The 21,623-nt window shown below is 43.9% G+C and overlaps 1 protein-coding gene across 1 annotated transcript in view; it reads right to left on the bottom strand.

The window, feature by feature from the left end:
* Positions 1–16,638, bottom strand: part of NBN (nibrin) — a 39,043-nt gene extending 22,405 nt beyond the window's left edge. Inside the window, exons 1-7 of the mRNA XM_038744673.1 lie at positions 16,594–16,638; positions 8,591–8,724; positions 7,670–7,818; positions 5,909–6,068; positions 2,877–2,980; positions 1,495–1,612; positions 60–250 (exon numbers count right to left, since the gene is read on the bottom strand). Coding sequence (XP_038600601.1) covers positions 60–250; positions 1,495–1,612; positions 2,877–2,980; positions 5,909–6,068; positions 7,670–7,818; positions 8,591–8,724; positions 16,594–16,618 — 881 coding nt within the window. The 5' untranslated portion in view covers positions 16,619–16,638. The remainder of the gene's footprint in view (positions 1–59; positions 251–1,494; positions 1,613–2,876; positions 2,981–5,908; positions 6,069–7,669; positions 7,819–8,590; positions 8,725–16,593) is intronic.
* Positions 16,639–21,623: the final 4,985 nt, after the last annotated feature.

Here is a 21,623-nt window from a genome sequence, read left to right as displayed (position 1 = left end):
TGCTAGAAGAAAAAGATCACCTGGTTTACTACAATGAATATGAACAACCGAACTCTTACCTTTGAAGAACATTCAAAATGGAATCGATCCATTTTCCATGAGACAGTGGAAAAACGACCTGTGAGTTTGTTATTCCTACTTCAACAACGCAAGTTCCAGGATTTAACAGGAAAGAATTGTCTGTGGTTTCTTCAGTCAACAACTTCACTTCTCCACCTCCAAGAACAATTGCTGAACTCAATTTCCTATGCTAAAAATAAAGAAATACATAATTTTAAAATTAGAGTGTAACTGATTTCTCCCTCTTCTAGACTGTGGGCCCGTTGTTGGGTAGGGACCGTCTCTATATGTTGCTGACTTGTACTTCCCAAGCACTTAGTACAGTGCTCTGCACAAAGTAAGAGCTCAATAAATACAACTGATTGAATGAATAAAACACATGTTTATATCAATACCCAACAATCATTTCTGAACTGTACTTGTTAATAACTGTGACGTTTGTTAAGCACTTACCATGTGTGAAGCACTGTACTAGATGCTGAGGTAGATACAAGATAATCAGGTCTTACATGGGCCTCACATTCTTAGTAGGATGGAGAACAGGTACTGATTCCCCATTTTGCAAATGAGGGAATTAAGGCAAAGAGAAGTTAAGTGATTTGTCCAAGGTCACACAGCAGACAAGTGGTGGGGCTGGAATTAGAACCCAGATCCTCTGAAGTAATATTTTACCTGTAAGCTGGATTCTCTAGAACTATATTTTCCATACAGATAGCATAATTTTCCAACCTCCTCCTGATGGAATATCTTTCCCAGCACCTGTTTCCATTTTCCTTTTTCGCTGGATTGGCACTTTCCTCAGTCAATCAATCAATCAATGTCATTAGTACAGAACACTAAACTAAGAACTTTAAGAGTACATTAAGATTCAAACAACTGAATCCTCAGCATCAGCAACGGTGTCTGTAGATGAACACATAGAAACTCTAGAGACTGTCAGGGAATTCTGAGATCCTCTCAATCCCAAGCAGTAGGAAATTCTCCAATTCCAAATCTGCCAAGGGTGATAGCACCAATGGCTATATTCTGGTGTAGAGAAAACACCCAAGGAGAACTCAAATTTCTGCTGAGAAATCACGTTTCTCCCTTAGATGTTCAGTTCAATAAGAAAAGAGCAAGCGAAAAACCAGAAAGTAATGACAAACCTGAACAATGCCCAGAAGTTGACGTTTATGACTGTCAAGGTACTCTTGGTTACCCAAAATTTGGCTCTGCAGATTTAGCTATTGTAGTCCAACTGCAAATGTCCAGGCTGACACAAGCATGGAAATATGCTTATCATCTGCCAACAGGAGCTGACAGATGTGGGGGTTCCTCTAAAGAGATAGTGGGTGTGTGGTTTGGGGGGAGACGGGGAGAGAAATGCACTTAAACAACAAATTCATTTAGCAAAAAGCCAGTGTTTAAGCTTGACCTTCTGGATATGCCCATTACCTGTTTAGCATTTAGAAATACGAAAGTCTTCCCCCTGAAGATTTGTTTTCTTTCGGTACGCTCTGACAGATCCAGGTTTTCAGTGTTAATAACCGGCTCATCAACTGGTGGGTAGAAACTGTAAGCACAGTTGAACGATATTAAAATTTTATCTATCTTACAAACAAGCAAACATGATTATTACTCTTTTAAATTAAAAAATACTTTCTGAGCTCTAGGAATGCTTTATTTTCACAATCCCCTTGGATTATGGGAAAGCAGATATAAAAGACAAATTCATAAGGAACATGAGAATTTTCACCACTAAAGCTTAATCAAATGATAAAAATTCATTTGTATGAATTCAGATCCCACTCACAAAGATTTTTATTTGTTATTTAGAAATCCCAAGCAATCACATGCGATCTTTCTAAATCCATGATGGTAGGAGATATCTGTTCAACTGGACTACATTGCAACAGACTACCTTGCTAATTTCCTAAAAGTGATCAAACAATGAATGGAAACCAAAGTTTAATTTCACTCTCAGACTAAATAATACATCTAGGATACCATTAAAATGTTATAGTCCAGAATGTAAAAAAAAAAAAAAACAAAAAAAAACCCAACCCAACAACAACTCTGTGTGTCACTAACTGGGCATGTAGATAACCAAAATCTGCAGATAATCCAAAAACATTATGTGAATCAATGGAATAACCTATCCCCGCAACCAATTTTTGCCAAAGTAGCAAAGCTGACTATAATGACTTGGTTTTTTAACACCTTTTCAGGGGGAGGTTTTACCAGTGAAGTGGCCAGAGGGAAGAAAAAAGAGAAAAACAGAAGGGACCCAGCCAATCTGAAAAAAACAACGAGTCTGTGTCGCTCTTATGCCAAAATATTAGTACTCTAGACCATTCCTCCTGATGACCTTGTATTTCCCCCCAGTGCTTAGAACAGTGCTTGGCACATAATAAGTGCTGAACAAATACCAAAATTATTATTATTACTATTATTAATTGCTTTATTAAGAGCTGAACACTATAGAGGTGGAGTAGACAGAAGATAATTAGGTTGGACACAGCTCCTGTCCCAGACGGTGTTTAAGGGTAAGGGAGAACAGGTTTTGAATCCCCATTTTACACATAAGGAAACTGAGGCACAGAGATGTTAAGTGACCTACTTGCCCAAGGTCATATAGCAGGCAAGTGGCAGAGAGAGGATCAGAACCCAGGTCTTCTGACAGGGACTGGCCCAGGTCTTTCCACTAGGCCACGCTGCTTCTCTAAGATCATACATATAACAGTAATGCTTTTTCAGGGGAGAAAATCTGACGGATACTGCAATACACACTGAAAGCTAAGATTTCTACTTCATGGCAGTGAAAGCATGTAATTTACCTTTCAGGTTTTGGAAGCGGTTTCTTGGATTGAATGGCTTTGAGAAATTCCGTAAAGTATTCCGGCTTGACAATTGGTCGACCACAAATCAGTGCACATATAGTCTAAAATGAAGTAAAATGACAGTGACGGATTTATTAAGCGCTTGCTACAGGCCCGTGTTAACTCTGCTACTGTGTTAACTACTGGGAAACAGATATGTCAATCAGCTCGGACTGCTTCCTTGGCCCCCACAATCAAGGCATGACTTCTATCAATCAACCAATCATATTTATTGAGCACTTACTGCATGCAGAACACTGTACTAAGAACTGTATGACTTCTCCAGAGGATACTTCACTCCACTACCTGGGTTACTTCCCTAGAAAATCATTCGACACACAGTTCTTCACATCTCAACGTGTACTTGTACTTCCCAAGTGCTTAGTACAGTGCTCTGCACACAGTAAGCGCTCAATAAATACGATTGATGATGATGATGATCTCGAAAACCTCCAGTGGTTTCCTGTTCCTCTCTCTACCAAGTAGAAACTTCTTGCCGTTGGCTTTCAGGCACTCCATCAGCCTGTCCTCCTCTTGGAAGCAAGAGTGTCCTTGGACCCGGTCCGGAGAGTCGAGCAACTCCGGGTTGGCCTGCTGCCCAGAGAAGGAGAATCCAGGAGCTCCAGAAGGTGATGGGAAATAGAGAAGCAGTGTTGCCTAGTGGATAGAGCACAGATCTGGGACCTGGGTTCTAACCTCGGCTCCGCCGCCTGTCCGCTGTGTGACTTTGGGCAAGTCACCTCACTTCTCTGGGCCTCAGTTCCCTCCTCTGTAAAATGGAGATTAAGACTGTGGAGCCCCATGTAGGACAGGGACTGTCCAACTTGATTATTCTGTATCTACCCTAGTGCCTGACACATAGTAAGTGCTTAACAGATACCACAATCACCATCATCCCAGGAATGGGTGCTGATTCAGAACAGCAAGCCCAACATGGGGCAGAGCATGTGTATCTATCAACACACTTTCGTTCCTCCTAAATGTCACAACTGTGCAAAGCACAAGTTTTTTTTTCCTACTGCACTTTATGTAATAATTCATTTGGAGTCCATTATTTTGACTCTCACTGTTAGAATTAATGAGTCTATTTTTTTTAAATAGTAAACTAAGGTTAAGTTGGACTTCCATACTGGTTAAATCCAAAGATCAACTAGAGTCTACTTTGTAGCAGTAACAAGAATGGTCCTTGAGGCTAGAAAGAAAAGGCATTTTGAACTGTGGAAGAGAAAGGCGGGGCAGTGGAAAGTCTGATTGAAACTTGGTGATCAGGAACTACCCATTTCAAAAGGCGTATGTTGTGTAGATGAGGAGAGGCACTAAGAATGAGGAAATAAAAGAATGAACGCCTGTAATCATGCTAAAACTTAGAAAGAAGCAAAATAGGAGGAATGGTCTGAAATTGAAAGTTTGGGGGATTTAATCAAACCTGTGTACTAGACTGCTTACTGTGTGCAGAGCACTGAAACCCAGCGCTAGGGAGAGTGCAATATCACAAAGTTGGTAGACATGCTCCCTGGCCCTGGCCACAATTGGTTTTTTTACCATTTTTTGCCTCATTATTGGAAAGCAGAAATCAGAGCAGCCTGCAATGCTTGTGCACTTTTCCTTCAGACCATAAGATTAGGACTGTTCTATAAAGGGAATCCTTTCTATTTTGCATTTGTCTAACTGCTTGATTTAGCTACAGTCCATGCGCATGAACTCATACACAGATTATCCGCAACTTGGACATTCAACAGTTTAGGTAGCCCACAAGGGTCGGGCCCATTTTCTTTGCCCAACTCCTGTATCACTTCTAGGAAATACAGGGAAGAATTAGTGGAGTAGGGAGGAATTCCACATACCAGCTGTCAACATCAGAAGCCACTCCAGGAAAAGGTCCCAAGATTAGATGGGTCTAACTGGGAGTTATCTGAATTAAAAAAAAAATAATCCAAGCAAATGCTCTCTACTGGTGGAAGCAATCAAAAGTTTACTTTTAATTGTAGTAAAATGGTTTGCATACACTGCGTTGCATCAAAAAGTTCCAACATCCAAAAACATGGCATTTGCTCCAATTACTGAGATCACAGAGCACCAGCTTAGTGCATCGCAGTAAGTGCTTAGATGAGTACAATGGTATTATTATTATTATTATTATTATTATTATTATTATTATTATACATGATCCCTGCTCTCAAGGAGCTTACAATCTAATTTTGTGCCCACCGTGGACACATCAGTATTATTGCTTATTACTTTCACCCCTGGGACGGAGGCCTGGGTTATCCCAAAGTATTTGACCTTGTTGTCTACTCCTGTAAATTGCTCAATAATTGCATATTGGGAAATGTTTTGGCTACCTACACTTTTTTATTTTTCTATCATTTTGATATCTTCAAAGAAAACCTAATTAAAATGCAACAGCCTTGGTTATAAAAGCAAGGGCCTGGGAATCAGAAGGACCTGGGTTCTGATCCTGGCTCTGCCAGTTGTCTGTTGTGTGATCTTGGGTAAATCACTTCGCTTCTCTGTGCCTCGGTTACCTCATCTGTAAAATGGGGATTAAGACTGTGAGCCCCATGTGGGACAGGGACTGTGTCCAACCTGATCACCTTGTATCTACCCCAGTGCTTAGAACAGTACCTGGCACATAGTAACAAACACCACAATTATTGTTGTTATTATTATAAGTAAAAATCTCCGCGAGCCATCTCCACTACTGGTGTGGGGGTTGGGGAGATGGGGGGTGAGATGAGATGAAAAGGGAAGTTCCCAGCACTCTGCAGCTTCCCTGAAGGTCCCATTTTAGGACGGAAGCATGCAGCAGCAGGAACTTTGTTCCGGGAACAGAACCCGATCCACCGTGCAGAACGTGGACATTCAGGGGAGGGGCCAGGACTAAAGAACACTCTCTGCTGGAGGTGAAAATCGTGGCCTGGACGGGGGGGGTACTGAATGGCTGCTGGCCACACATCTTGAAGACAGGATTATACGCACACTTGACCTACCTTAATAGTAACTTTAACTGACATCATCACCAGATGAGTGCATTTTTCTGTCCATGAGTTCACAATACACCCTCCAAGTTGCAAAATGGCTTTATTTAAATCAGCTTTCCCAGGACCATCTATGCAAGAAGAGCAGGCAATCAAAGGCTCATATTCCACCCTGTGGGAAGAAAAGTTTTTATCACATCCTTGTATCACCTTACACAACAGCTTCAAAAAGGTTAAAATTCATTAACTTCCACCACTCCAAGACCTACCGACCCCCCAGGTCCTCTATTTCAATCTGTACATCTACACCCATCAATAGCACTTACCAATCTATAGTTTGGTGGTATACAGCAATCTATCTCCATTAGTCATCTATTTCACCCTACAGTACTTTTGCTATTACCAGTTAGAGCCTTCTCCTCCATCCTGCTTCTCTATTTACAAATAAGTTGAGCCTACCCATCCCTGTCATTGGCATGTAAACTCCTTGGGGGCTGGGAATGTGTCTTTGGCTCCCGCTGAATTCTTTCATTCATTCAATCGTATTTATTGAGCGATTACTGTGTGCAGAGCACTGTACTAAGTGCTTGGGAAGAACGAGTCGGCAACATATAGAGACGGTCCCTACTCAACAATGGGTCCAGTCTAGAAGATGGGCTTCTAGAAGATAGGTCCTTCTGCGTGGCTCAGTGGAAAGAGCCCAGACTCTGGAGTCAGAGGTCATGGGTTCAAATCCCAGCTCTGCCGATTGTCAGCTGGGTGACCTTGGGCAAGTCACTTCACTTCTCTGGGCCTCAGTTACCTCAGCTGTAAAATGGGGATGAAGACTGTGAGCCCCCTGTGGGCCAACTTGATCACCTTGTAACCTCCCCGGCGCTTAGAACAGTGCTTTGCACATAGTAAGTGCTTAATAAATGCTATTATTATTGAGAAGCAGCGTGGCTCAGTGGAAAGAGCACGGGCTTTGGAGTCAGAGGTCATGGGTTCAAATCCTGGCTCCGCCACTTGTCAGTTGTGTGACTTTGGGCAAGTCACTTAACTTCTCCGTGCCTCAGTTACCTCATCTGTAAAATGGGGATTAAGACTGTGAGCCCCTTGTGGGACAACCTGATCACCTTGTAACCTCCCCAGCGCTTAGAACAGTGCTTTGCACATAGTAAGCGCTTAATAAATGCCATCATTATTATTATTATTATTATGGGCTCAGAGTCTAGTGTGCCTAGTTCTCTTCACCCAGCAAGCACTCAATCAATTTTATTGACTGGCTGATGAAAATCAAATGGCACAAATACTCAAACACCGTAGGCCAATATTTTGATGATTTTCAATAGTTAAAAATACAAAAATGTGGACAAAGCAGAAAGATTTTCCAATATGCAACGTATTTTTTACCAAGGTAAACAAAAAAAATCAACTACTTTTAGATACCCCATGACTCCATTTCAGTGAAAGAAAAAACAATTCTTGGAATGCCCACGATGTCACAGATGTTACTCTGAGCACACAAGGAGACTGGAAGCACGCGCAGGGAAGGGACTGATGGAGGAGCAGATCTTTCTTCCTGCTTTCCCGGTCTCAGACCTCTCAGAGGGCTGACTGCATCTGCCTGCAAGCCAAGAGTTTAATGGGTCTGTGGTTAAGTATGCACAAAGTCACAAACTTCCCCTCCACTTCATTATTAACCATACCTTGTTATCTTTTGAATTTTGCCGGTAAAAGAAAAAGGCAATTTTATTAACCATCAATTTTAAAGTCAGTCCCAAAAGTTCTTACCTAAATTTGCTGGAAAAAACTCCAAAAGTGACTCTATCCCCTGTCTTTAGTGTTCTGGGAATGGTGTGTTGCATTTTTTCACCATTAACAAATGTGCCATACTTGGAAGCATCTTTTAATGACAATACAGGGACTTCAGTGGCCTGACTCTGAAAATGAATTTAGATCTTATAAGTTTATGACCCATCACAAATTGTGTACTTTTGAGATCATAAGAAAACAAGAAATGATGACAAAGCATAACTAGGACACATTCAAATTTCGGTTTTATAACCCTCTGATTAAAACTGTAAAATTTCAAATTCATGAGCTACCGTGAACATCTACTTTGCCCTTCCACAAGAAAACTCAGTTGGCAGTTTGAAAATAAACCAAATAAAAATGCAGTAAAATTTTTTTTTGAACTTTACTGTGTTCAAAATCTTAACACAGTACTCCTATACTAGCCCACTGCCAGTGAAAACTAGCCACTCAAAGGAGCATCAGCTGAAAACTACTTTAAGGCTTTCACTCCAAAGCTAACAATGAGAACATACAAAAGTAAATCCCCAAAAAACCACCAGAAAATATATTCGACAATCCTCAAGATTCCACACTTGGTTAATATAATTGGCTGAATTTTAGTATTACAGAAAAGCTTTACTGTTCATTCCAATTACTTAGGCACCTAGCCTTTGCAATGGTGTTTGTACAAAATCCTATTTTTTATATGTCTTTTGTTTATATAAGTTTGGAAAGCAAATTATGCATTCTGAAAATAGCTTACTAAACACACATATAAACCTGGACAAAACAACAACCCAGGCCTACCTGACAATGCAAATAAGATTGAGTTTGTTAAAAGCTGAATGATTTTACAACTTTCTTGATTTTAGTATCAGTGGTATAACAGCAGATTAATACAATGAAATGGTAATTTACCAGGTTAGTTGCAGAATGGCTGACGGTTAGTGTGGCATGATTACGACTGATTGACGGGTCATCTCGAATGAGAATCGCAGAGTTTTTCCTTCCAACAACATATTCAGTGTCAATCAAAAGTCGATATGGGTCTCCTAATAAAAAGATAAAATATCGATACCATGAAGGTAGCAAAGAGTTAAAATAAAACTAGAAATAATTTGAGGCAATGATGCAAATTAAGAATGTCAAACTCATTCCTGTAGTTTGGCCAATTGTGCAGTTACAGATTTCTACACTAACATAACAAAAGAGACCTAACCTGCCCAAAACAGAACTCTTTATCTTCCTATCCTAACCCTGCCCTCCCTGTCTTTCATGGGTTTGGGAGTCAGAAAGACCTGGGTTCTAATCCTGACTCTGACACTTATCTGCTGTGTGACTTTGAGCAAGTCAGTTCACTTCTCTGGGCCTCAGTTACCTCATCTGTAAAATGGGGACAGGGACTGTGTCCAACCCAATTTGCTTGTATCCCTCCCAGCTCTTACTACAGAGCCTGGCACATAGTAAGCACTTAACTACCAAAATTATTATTAGTACTATTGTTATTTCCCATCAGTATAGACAGTAACATTAACCCCTCTATCTCGCAAAGCCATAACTTTGGCTTTGTCCTCGACTCATCTCTCTCAATCAATCAATCGTATTTACTGAGCGCTTACTGTGTGCAGAGCACTGTACTAAGCTCTCATTTGACCACAGATTCAATCTCTCACCAAATTCTGTTGGTTCTAAACTGTAAGCTCCTTGTGGGCAGGGAACGTGTCTACCAACTCTGTTATACTGCACTCTCCCAGAAGTTTGGTAGTTTTCTGTGCACAGTAAGCACTCAATAAATACCACTGACTGATTCTACTTTCCAAAATCGTGAAAATCTGCCCTTTCCTCTCCATCCAAACTGTTACTTCGCTGATCCACGGACTTATCCTCTTCCACCTCGACTATTGCATCTCCCTCCTCACTGACCTCCCTGCCTTCCGCCTCTTCTCACTCCAGTTCACACTTCACTCTGCTGCCAGGATCATTTTTCTCCAAAAAGTTCAGTCCAAACCTTTCCACCCCTCAAGAACCTCCAGTGGTTGTCCATCCATCTCCACGCCAAACTGAAACTCCTTATCGTCGGCTTTAAAACCCTCAGTCGGCTTACCCCCTCTTACTTCACCTCACTGATCTCCAACTGCAGCTCAGCCCGCACACTCGGCTACTCAAGCTCTGTGCTCCAATCTCATCTGGCTCGCCATCGACCCCTTTCCCACATCCTCCTTCTGGCCTGGAACTTTCTCCCCCTCCACATATGCCACACCACCACTCTCCTCACCCTCAAGAGGCCTTCCCTGATTAAGCCTCTAGACTGTAACATCACTGTGGGCAGGGAGCATGTCTACCAAGTCCATTATATTGTAATCTCCCAAGCCCTTAGTAAGTGCTCAATAAATATGACTGATTGTCCCCGGCTCCTCTCCCATCTGTGTCACTATGCACTTTGATCTGTGACCTTTGGGCATTTGATATTTGCCCCACACTCAGCCCACAGCACTTATATACCTGTAAGAGAGCTAGCTCTCTTCCTCCCTTCAAGGCCCTACTGAGAGCTCACCTCCTCCAGGAGGCCTTCCCAGACTGAGCCCCTTCCTCCTCTCCCCCTCGTCCCCCTCTCCATCCCCCCCCATCTTACCTCCTTCCCTTCCCCACAGCACCTGTATATATGTATGTACATATTTATTACTCTATTTATTTATTTATTTTACTTGTACAAATCTATTCTATTTATTTTATTTTGTTACTATGTTTGGTTTTGTTCTCTGTCTCCCCCTTTTAGACTGTGAGCCCACTGTTGGGTAGGGACTGTCTCTATATGTTGCCAATGTGTACTTCCCAAGCGCTTAGTACAGTGCTCTGCACACAGTAAGCGCTCAATAAATACGATTGATGATGATGATGATATACCTATAAATGATATACGTACATATCTATAAATTATACAGTATAAATTATTTATCTATATTAACGTCTGTCTCCCCCTCTAGATTGTAAGCTCATTGTGGGTAGGGAACATGTCTACCAACTACGTTTTATTGAATTCTCCTAAGTGCTTAATACAATGTTCTGCACACAGTTTATGCTCAGTAATGATACAGGGCCTACACCTTAAGTATCTGTATTCATATATTGCGACATACCCCCTGGTAGGTAAGAACAGTCAACAAAAATCAGACAGAAGAGGTAGATGAAGAAATATGGAGATGGAAAAAAAAGAGAGAGATAGAGGAGAGAGAAATGCAGCAATTTAAGGGAAGAGAAAATGTCTATCAACTCTACTATACTGAACTCTCACAAGTGTTTAATACAGTGCTCTTGACACAGTAAGCACTTAATGAATACCAATGACGGCTCAACCTCCCAGTCTGCCAACAGGAAAATCAACGGGAGAGAAAACAGAAAGTATAAGTTTGCCACTGTACAAAATCAGGATATGTCCACCTCGGAATAGCTCGTGCAGTTTTGATCACCCAACTTAGAATGGACAAACTGTATGAGGACTGAGAGCAAAGTCTGGCAGTCAACCAGTGAGCACTTACTGAGTGCTTACTGTATGCAGAACACTGAACTAAGCACTTGGGAGAGAACAATTTAACAGAGTTGGTAGACATGACCCCTGCCTACAAGGCACTCACAATTTAAAGAGGATCTTACAGTTTAGTCTGGAGAGACATAAGTTGAGGTGGGGCATGACTGGCCTTTACAAAATCCTAAAAGTTGTGTGCAGTGGTCTACAAATAGTAAGCCCTCAAAAAATACCACTGACTGATTCACTGACTGGGTGAACACAGAGCTATTGCTCAACAATTCCCACAGCAACAAGTGGGACCAGAGTTGCCATGGGAGTCAGAGAACCCAAGGTCTATTTTCAGTTTGGCCCACTTACCCTACTGTGGAATTTTTGGCAAGTCACTTGTCTGCCTTGGTTTCCTCATGTGTAAAACGGGGAATAAACACCTATTTTCCTTCTCCCCCTAGACTGTGAACCACATACAGCGTAGGGACTGTCTTTGACCTGATTATCTTGTACCTACTCCCAGCTCAATCCTTGGCACAGAGAAAGCACTTAAGAAATGCAGCAATTATTACCAGGCTGAGGGAGCATTCAATGAAGTTGGAAAGTAAACAAAAAGGAAACATTTTTTTCAAACCGCATAAGGTACGGACATGGAATTTGTGTCAGTCTAAAATATTAGCAGGTTCAGAGTTTGGATGAACTCATGGGCATGAAATCTACAGGGGGAAATTAGGGATGCGATACAGCCCAAACTACAGTAAACGTCAAACTTTTCGTCCATGCATCCCAGTGTCACTGTCAGAACACTGGCCTGGGCAAACCATTAGTCTGCCCCACCACATGGAATAGTGGACAGAGCACAGGCCTGGGAGGTCATGGGTTCTAATCCCATCTCCGGCACTTGTCTGCTGTGTGACCTTGGGTAAGTCACCTCACTTCTTTGGGTGTCAGTTCCCTCTTCTATAAAATGGGGTTGAGCTGTGAGCCCCATCTGGGACTGGGACTGTGTCCAACCCGATTTGTACGTATCCACCCCTGCAATAAGTACAGTGCCTGGCACATAGTAAGCACTTAACAAATATGACAATTAATATTATGTCAAGTTCACTCCTGGAGCCTAAGAAAAATACTATATTGCTAGCAGTGGCCTGAAAGCTGTAATCAGTGGTGTTTATCGAGCATTTACTGTGCGTGGAGCACTGCACTAAGCACTTGGGATAGTCGGATACAACACAGTTGGTAGACACGATCCCCTCCACAAAGGCTCTCCCTGAAAATCATTTCAGCCTCGTCTTTCATTTGCCAAGGCCTCTAAACCCAAGACTTTTGACCAAAGTTTCAGTTTCTCTTTGTGTTCATCGAAGTATCCAAGCTGGGGGGTTGGCCCTTCATTCATTCATTCATTCAATCATATTTATTGGGCGCTTACTGTGTGCAGAGCACTGTACTTAGCGCTTGGGATGTACAAGTCGGCAACATATAGAGACGGTCCCTACCCAACAACGGGCTCACAGTCTGGAAGGGGGAGACGGACAATGAAACAAAACATGTAGACAGGTGTCAAAATTGTCAGAACAAATAGAATTAAAGCTATACGCACATCATTAACAAAATAAATAGAATAGTACATGTGTACAAGTAAAATAGAGTAATAAATCTGTAAAAATATATACACAGGTGCTGCGGGGAAGGGAAGGAGGTAGGGCGGGGGGGATGGGGAGGAGAAGAGGAAAAAGGGGGCTCAGTCTGGGAAGGCCTCCTGGAGGAGGTGAGCTCTCTGTAGGGCTTTGAAGGGAGGAAGAGAGCTGGTTTGGCCGCTCCTGCCCCAGCTGAGCTGTTTCTGGCCGTGCTCCCTGACGCGGATAACGGGAAAGCAGAAGCCGCAACGACTGTTGCCAGAGAGAACAGCAGGCCCAGCAGTCCCCATCTCTGCAGGGACGCAGCTAAGCCAGATGAGAAGAAGAAGCACCGTGGCCCAGTGGATGAAGCACGGCCTAGGGAGTCAAAAGGACCTGGGTTCTAATCCTGCCTCCAGCCACTTGTCTGCCGGGTGACCTTGGTTAAGCCACTTCACTTCCCTGGGCCTCAGTTATCTCTTCGGTAAAATGGGGATTATGATTGTGAACCCTTTGTGGGCCATGGACTGTGTGAGTTTGTTGTGAGCGGGGAATGGGTCTGTGTGTTATATTGTATTCTCCCAAGCGCTTAGTACAGTGTTTGCCCACGGTAAGCACTCAATAAATACAACTGAATGAATAAATGCAACCTGAGTAGGATGCCTCTACCCCAGCACTTAGAACAGTGCCTGGTACATAGTAAGCACTTAACAAATACCATTAAAAAACAAACAAAAAACAGACGGGGCTTTGCAGCTGGCAGCAGCTGCAATTACCCCGTCCCCTGTTTTGGATGTCACGATGTCACCTCAGGCAACTTTTCCACAAGGTTTCTGGAAGGAGCAGGGCCACATTCTTTCAGTTGTATTTACTGAGCGCTCCTGTGTGCAATAGTAAGAATGATAATAATTACGGCATTTGTTAAGCACTTACTAGGTGCCGAGCACTGTTCTACGCATTGGGGTAGATACAAGGTAATCAGGTTTCTGAGAGGGGCAGGGCCATATTCTTTCAGTTGTATTTACTGAGGGCTCCTGTGTGCAATAGTAAGAATGATAATAATTACGGCATTTGTTAAGCACTAACTAGGTGCCGAGCATGTTCTACTCATTGGAGAAGATACAAGGTAATCAGGCTAGCAAATACCATCATTATTATTGTTTTCTAGACTGTGAGCCCGTTGTTGGGTAGGGACCGTCTCTACATGTTGCCGACTTGCACTTTCTAAGCGCTTAGTCCAGTGCTCTGCACCCAGTAAGCGCTCAATCAAGACGATTGAATGAATATTATTCCGATCCCCTTGAGGGCCTTTCTTCCTCAAAGCGCCTGTGGGGAGGGGCGGGCGGCCCTCAGGCGCTTCTTTCACCTCAGCCCTCCTCATTCTTTCATTCATTGAATCGTATTTATTGAGCGCTTACTGGGTGCAGAGCACTGGACTAAGCGCTTGGGAAGCTGGCAACATATAGAGACGGTCCCTACCCAACAGCGGGCTCACAAGTCTAGAAGGGGGAGATGGACAACGAAACAAAGCATATTAACAAAATAAAATAAATAGAATACGTACAAGTAGAATAGAGGGCCTGAAATGCCCTCCCTCTGCCCACCCGCCAAGCTAGCTCTCTTCCTCCCTTCAAGGCCCTACTGAGAGCTCACCTCCTCCAGGAGGCCTTCCCAGACTGAGCCCCTTCCTTCCTCTCCCCCTCATCCCCCTCTCCATCCCCCCCATCTTACCTCCTTCCCTTCCCCACAGCACCTGCATATATGTTTGAACATATTTATTACTCTATTTATTTTACTTGTACCTATCTATTCTATTTATTTTATTTTGTCAGTATGTTTGGTTTTGTTCTCCGTCTCCCCCTTCTAGACTGTGAGCCCACTGTTGGGTAGGGACTGTCTCTATATGTTGCCAACTTGTACTTCCCAAGCGCTTAGTACAGTGCTCTGCACACAGTAAACGCTCAATAAATACGATTGATTGAAGGGCTGGGGGGCGCAGACCGATCTTGTACATATCCATTCTATTCATTTTATTTATTTTATTTTATTTTGTTGATATGTTTGGTTTTGTTCTCTGCCTCCCCCTTCTAGACTGTGAGCCCACTGTTGGGTAGGGACTGTCTCTATATGTTGCCAACTTGTACTTCTCAAGCGCTTAGTCCAGTGCTCTGCACACAGTAAGCACTCAATATATACGATTGATTGATTGAAGGAGGGGGCTCAGTGTGGGAAGGCCTCCTGGAGGAGGTGAGCTCTCAGTAGGGCTTTGAAGGGAGGAAGAGAGCTAGCTTGGAGGATGTGGGGAGGGAGGGCATTCCAGGCCAGGGGGAGGACGTGGGCCGGGGGTCGACGTCGGGACAGCGCTTAGTACAGTGCTTAGTACAGTGCTCAAGCTTAGTACAGTTTAGCACAAGCTTAGTACAGCGCTCAAGCGCTTAGTACAGTGCTCTGCACACAGTAAGCACTCAATAAATACGATTGATGATGATGATGATGACAGGCGAGAACGAGGCCCAGTGAGGAGGTTAGCGGCAGAGGAGCGGAGGGTGCGGGCTGGGCTGGAGAAGGCGAGAAGGGAGGTGAGGGAGGAGGGGGCGAGGTGATCATCATCATCATCATCATCAATCGTATTTATTGAGCGCTTACTCTGTGCAGAACACCGTACTAAGCGCTTGGGAAGTACAAGTTGTTAACATATAGAGACAGTCCCTACCCCACAGCGGGCTCACAGTCTAAAAGGGGGAGACGGAGAACAAAGCCAAGCATACTAACAAAATAAAATAAATAGAATAGATATGTACCAGTAAAATAAATAAATAGAGTAATAAATATGTACAAACATATATACGTATATACAGGTGCTGTGGGGAAGGGGAGGAGGTAAGATGGGGGAGCCTTGAATCATCATCATCAATTGTATTTATTGAGCGCTTACTGTGTGCAGAGCACTGTACTAAGCGCTTGGGAAGTACAAATTGGCAACATATAGAGACAGTCCCTACCCAACGGTGGGCTCACAGTCTAAAAGGGGGAGACGGAGAACAAAACTAAACATGCTAACAAAATAAAATAAATAGAATAGATATGTACAAGTAAAATAAATACATAGAGTAATAAATATGTACAAATATATATACATATATACAGGTGCTGTGGGGAAAGGAAGGAGGTAAGATGGAGGGAGCCTTGAATAATAATAATCATCATCATCATCATCAATCGTATTTATTGAGCGCTTACTATGTGCAGAGCACCGTACTAAGCGCTTGGGAAGTACAAATTGGCAACATAGAGAGACGGTCCCTACCCAACAGTGGGCTCCCAGTCTAAAAGGGGGGGACAGAGAACGAAACCAAACATACTAACAAAATAAAATAAATAGAATAGATACGTACAAGTAAAATAGAGTAATAAATATGTACAAACATATATACAGGTGCTGTGGGGAAGGGAAGGAGGTAAGATGGGGGGAGCCTCGAAGCCCAGGGTGAGGCGTTTTTGCCTGATGCGTAGGTTGACTGGGAGCCATTGGAGATTTCTGAGGAGGGGAGTGACATCGACATCAGCAGCATCATCATCATCATGCCCAGAGAGTTTCTGCACAAAGACGATCCGGGCAGAGGCGTGAAGTGTGGACTGAAATGGGGAGAGATACAAGGATGGAAGATCGGAGAGGCCTGACCCAATTTGTACTTCCCAAGCGCTTAGTCCAGTGCTCTGCACATAGTAAGCGCTCAATCAATACGATTGATGATGATGATGATGATGATGAGCCCCGCGTGCGGCCTTACCTCGGGCGGGGACGAGCTTCCACATGGCCGCCCGCCCCTCAGGCCCTCAGCCCTGCCAGGCCAGGAGGCAGGGCCCGACTACCCGACGCACGCCCCGGCGTGCGCGCTCCCCGACGCACGCCCCGGCGTGCGCGCGGCCACGGCTCAGCGGGAGCCAGCGCGCACGCGCGCGCGTTCCGGAAGGCCGCCCGGGGAAGCCCGCGGGCCTCTTGCCCGACTCTTCATTCATTCATCCATTCATTCATTCACCCATTCATTCATCCATTCATTCATCCATTCATGCATTCATTCATCCATCCATTCATTCATTCCATCGTATTTATTGAGCGCTTACTGTGTGCAGAGCACTGGACTAAGCTCTTGGGAAGTACACATCAATCAATCAATCGTATTTATTGAGCGCTTACTGTGTGCACAGCTCTGTACTAAGCGCTTGGGAAGCACAAATCGGCAACAGATAGAGACGGTCCCTGCCCAGCAACGGGCTCACAGTCATTCATTCATTCAGTCGTATTTATTGACCACTTACTTTCATTCATTCATTCAATCGTATTTATTGGGCGCTTACTGCGTGCAGTGCACTGTGCTAAGCGCTTGGGAAGCACAAATCGGCAACAGATAGAGACGGTCCCTGCCCAGCAACGGGCTCACAGTCATTCATTCATTCAGTCGTATTTATTGAGCGCTTACTTTCATTCATGAATTCCTTCAATCGTATTTATTGGGCGCTTACTGCGTGCAGTGCACTGTGCTAAGCGCTTGGGAAGCGCAAATCGGCAACAGATAGAGACGGTCCCTGCCCAGCAACGGGCTCACAGTCATTCATTCATTCACTCGTATTTATTGACCACTTTCATTCATTCATTCAATCGTATTTATTGGGCGCTTATTGCGTGCAGAGCACTGGACTAAGCACTTGGGAAGTACAAGGTGGCAACAGCTAGAGACGGTCCCTACCCACCAACGGGCTCACAGTCATTCATTCATTCAGTCGTATTTATTGAGCGCTTACTTTCATTCATGAATTCATTCAATCGTATTTATTGGGCGCTTACTGTGTGCACAGCTCTGTACTAAGCGCTTGGGAAGTACAAATCGGCAACAGATAGAGACGGGCCCTACCCAGCAATGGGCTCACAGTCATTCATTCAGTCAGTCATATTTATTGAGCGCTTACTTTCATCATCATCATCGTCATCAATCGTATTTATTGAGCGCTTACTATGTGCAGAGCACGGTACTAAGCGCTTGGGAGGTACAAATTGGCAACATATAGAGACAGTCCCTACCCAACAGTGGGCTCACAGTCTAAAAGGGGGAGACAGAGAACAAAACCAAACATACTAACAAAATAAAATAAATAGGATAGATATGTACAAGTAAAATAAATAAATAAATAAATAGAGTAATAAATATGTACAAACATATATACATATATACAGGTGCTGTGGGGAAGGGAAGGAGGTAAGATGGGGGGGATGGAGAGGGGGACGAGGGGGAGAGGAAGGAAGGGGCTCAGTCTGGGAAGGCCTCCTGGAGGAGGTGAGCTCTCAGCAGGGCCTTGAATTCATTCATGAATTCATTCAATCGTATTTATTGGGCGCTTACTGCGTGCAGAGCACTGGACTAAACGCTTGGGAAGTACAAGGTGGCGACATATAGAGACGGTCCCTACCCAGCAACGGGCTCACTCATTCAGTCGTATTTATTGAGCGCTTACTTTCATTCATGAATTCCTTCAATCGTATTTATTGGGCGCTTACTGCGTGCAGAGCACTGGACTAAGCCCTTGGGAGGTACAAATCGGCAACAGATAAAGACGGTCCCTACCCAACAGCGGGCTCACAGTCATTCATTCATTCACTCGTATTTATTGAGAACTTTCATTCATTCATTCAATCGTATTTATTGGGCGCTTACTGTGTGCAGAGCACTGGACTAAGCGCTTGGGAAGTACAAGTTGCCAACAGGTAGAGACGGTCCCTACCCAGCAACGGGCTCACAGTCATTCATTCATTCAATCGTATTTATTGAGCGCTTACTGTGTGCACAGCTCTGTACTAAGCGCTTGGGTAGCACAAATCGGCAACAGATAGAGACGGTCCCTACCCAGCAACGGGCTCACAGTCATTCATTCATTCAATCGTATTTATTGAGCGCTTACTTTTTTTTTTAGCATTGATTAAGCACTTACTATCATCATCATCATCATCAATCGTTTTTATTGAGCGCTTACTATCATCATCATCATCAATCGTATTTATTGAGCGCTTACTATGTGCAGAGCACTCTACTAAGCGCTTGGGAAGTACAAATTGGCAACATCTAGAGACAGTCCCTACCCAGCAGTGGGCTCACAGTCTAAAAGGGCTCACAGTCTAAAAGATGTGCAGAGCACTGTACTAAGCGCTTGGGAAGTACAAGTTGGCAGCATATAGAGACAGTCCCTACCCCATCATCATCATCAATCGTATTTATTGAGCGCTTACTATGTGCAGAGCACTGTACTAAGCGCTTGGGAAGTACAAATTGGCAACATAGAGAGACAGTCCCTACCCAGCAGTGGGCTCACAGTCTAAAAGGGCTCACAGTCTAAAAGATGTGCAGAGCACTGTACTAAGCGCTTGGGAAGTACAAATTGGCAACATAGAGAGACGGTCCCTACCCAACAGTGGGCTCACAGTCTAAAAGGGGGAGACAGAGAACAAAACCAAACATACTAACAAAATAAAATAAATAGAATAGATATGTACAAGCAAAATAAATAAATAAATAAATAAATAGAGTAATAAATAATTACTATGTGCAAAACACTGTTCTAAGCACTGGGGAGGTTACAAGGTGATCAGTTTGTCCCACAGGGGGCTCACGGTCTTAATCCCCATTTGACAGATGAGGTAACTGAGGCCCAGAGAAGTTAAGTGATTTGCCCAAAGTCACACAGCTGACAATTGGCAGAGTGGGGATTTGAACCCTTGACCTCTGCCACCAAAGCCCGGGCTCTTTCCACTGAGCCACGCTGCTTCTCACGGTGCTTACTGTGTGCAGAGCTGTGTACTGCGTGCAGAGCACTGGACTAAGCGCTTGGGAAGTACAAATGGGCAACAGATAGAGACGGCCCCTACCCAGCAACGGGCTCACAGTCATTCATTCATTCCATCGTAGTTATTGAGCGCTCACTGTGTGCCACAGCACTGTACTAAGCGCTTGGGAAGCACAAATGGGCAACAGATAGCGACGGCCCCTACCCAGCAACGGGCTCATAGTCATTCATTCATTCCATCGTATTTATTGAGCACTTACTGTGTGCAGAGCACTGTACTAAGCGCTTGGGAAGTACAAATTGGCAACATAGAGAGACAGTCCCTACCCAGCAGTGGGCTCACAGTCTAAAAGATGTGCAGAGCACTGTACTAAGCGCTTGGGAAGTACAAATTGGCAACATCTAGAGACAGTCCCTACCCAACAGTGGGCTCACAGTCTAAAAGGGGGAGACAGAGAACAAAACCAAACATACTAACAAAATAAAATAAATAGAATAGATAGGTACAAGTAAAATAAATAAATAAATACATAATTACTATGTGCAAAGCACTGTTCTAAGCGCTGGGGAGGTTACAAGGTGATCGGTTTGTCCCACAGGGGGCTCACAGTCTTAATCCCCATTTGACAGATGAGCTAACTGAGGCCCAGAGAAGTGAAGTGACTTGACCAAAGTCACACAGCTGACAATTGGCGGAGTGGGGATTTGAACCCATGACCTCTGATACCAGAGCCCGAGCTCTTTCCACTGAGCCACGCTGCTTCTCACGCTGCTTACTGCGTGCAGAGCACTGGACTAAGCGCTTGGGAAATACAAGGTGGCAACAGATAGAGACGGTCCCTACCCAGCAACGGGCTCACAGTCATTCATTCACTCAATCGTATGTATTGAGCGCTTACTGTGTGCAGAGCACTGGACTAAGCGCTTGGGAAGGACAAATCGGCAACAGATAGTGACGGTCCCTACCCAGCAACGGGCTCACAGTCATTCATTCCTTCAATCGTATTTATTGAGCGCTTACTGTGTGCCAGAGCACTGTACTAAGCGCTTGGGTGCCAGCGCTTAGAACAGTACCCAGCGCTTAGAACAGTGCTTTGCACATAGTAAGAACTTAATAAATGCCATTATTATTATTATTATTAAATCGGCAACAGAGACGGTCCCTACCCAATAACAAGCTCACAGTCATTTATTCCTTCAATCGTATTTATTGGGCGCTTACTGTGTGCTGAGCACTGGACTAAGCGCTTGGGAAGTACAACTTGGCAACAGATAGAGACGGTCCCTACCCAGCAACGGGCTCACAGTCATTCATTCATTCCATCGTATTTATTGAGCGCTTACTGTGTGCACAGCTCTGTACTAAGCGCTTGGGAAGTACAAATCGGCAACAGATAGAGACGGTCCCTACCCAGCAACGGGCTCACAGTCATTCATTCATTCAGTCGTATTTATTGAGCGCTTACTTTCATTCATGAATTCCTTCAATCGTATTTATTGGGCGCTTACTGCGTGCAGAGCACTGGACTAAGCGCTTGGGAAGGACAAATCGGCAACAGATAGAGACGGTCCCAACCCAACAACGGGCTCACAGTCATTCATTCCTTCAATCGTATTTATTGAGCGCTTGCTGTGTGCCAGAGCACTGTACTTAGCGCTTGGGTGCCAGCACTTATAACAGTGCCCAGCGCTTAGAACAGTGCTTTACACATAGTAAGCACTTAATAAATGCCAATATTATTATTATTATTATTATTATTATTATTAAATCGGCAACAGAGTCGGTCCCTACCCAACAACGAGCCCACATTCATCCCTTCAATCGTAGTTATTGAGCGCTTACTGTGTGCAGAGCACTGGACTAAGCGCTTGGGAAGTACAAATCAGCAACAGAGACGGTCCCTACCCAACAACGCGCTCACAGTCAATCATTCCTTCAATCGTATTTATTGAGCGCTTACTGTGTGCAGAGCACTGGACTAAGCGC

The sequence above is a fragment of the Tachyglossus aculeatus genome, chromosome 4 (assembly GCF_015852505.1).
Source record: "Tachyglossus aculeatus isolate mTacAcu1 chromosome 4, mTacAcu1.pri, whole genome shotgun sequence".
NCBI classification, from domain to species: domain Eukaryota; kingdom Metazoa; phylum Chordata; class Mammalia; order Monotremata; family Tachyglossidae; genus Tachyglossus; species Tachyglossus aculeatus.
The sequence above is the reverse complement of the archived record's forward strand: the minus strand, read 5'-3'. Positions and strand labels throughout refer to the sequence as shown.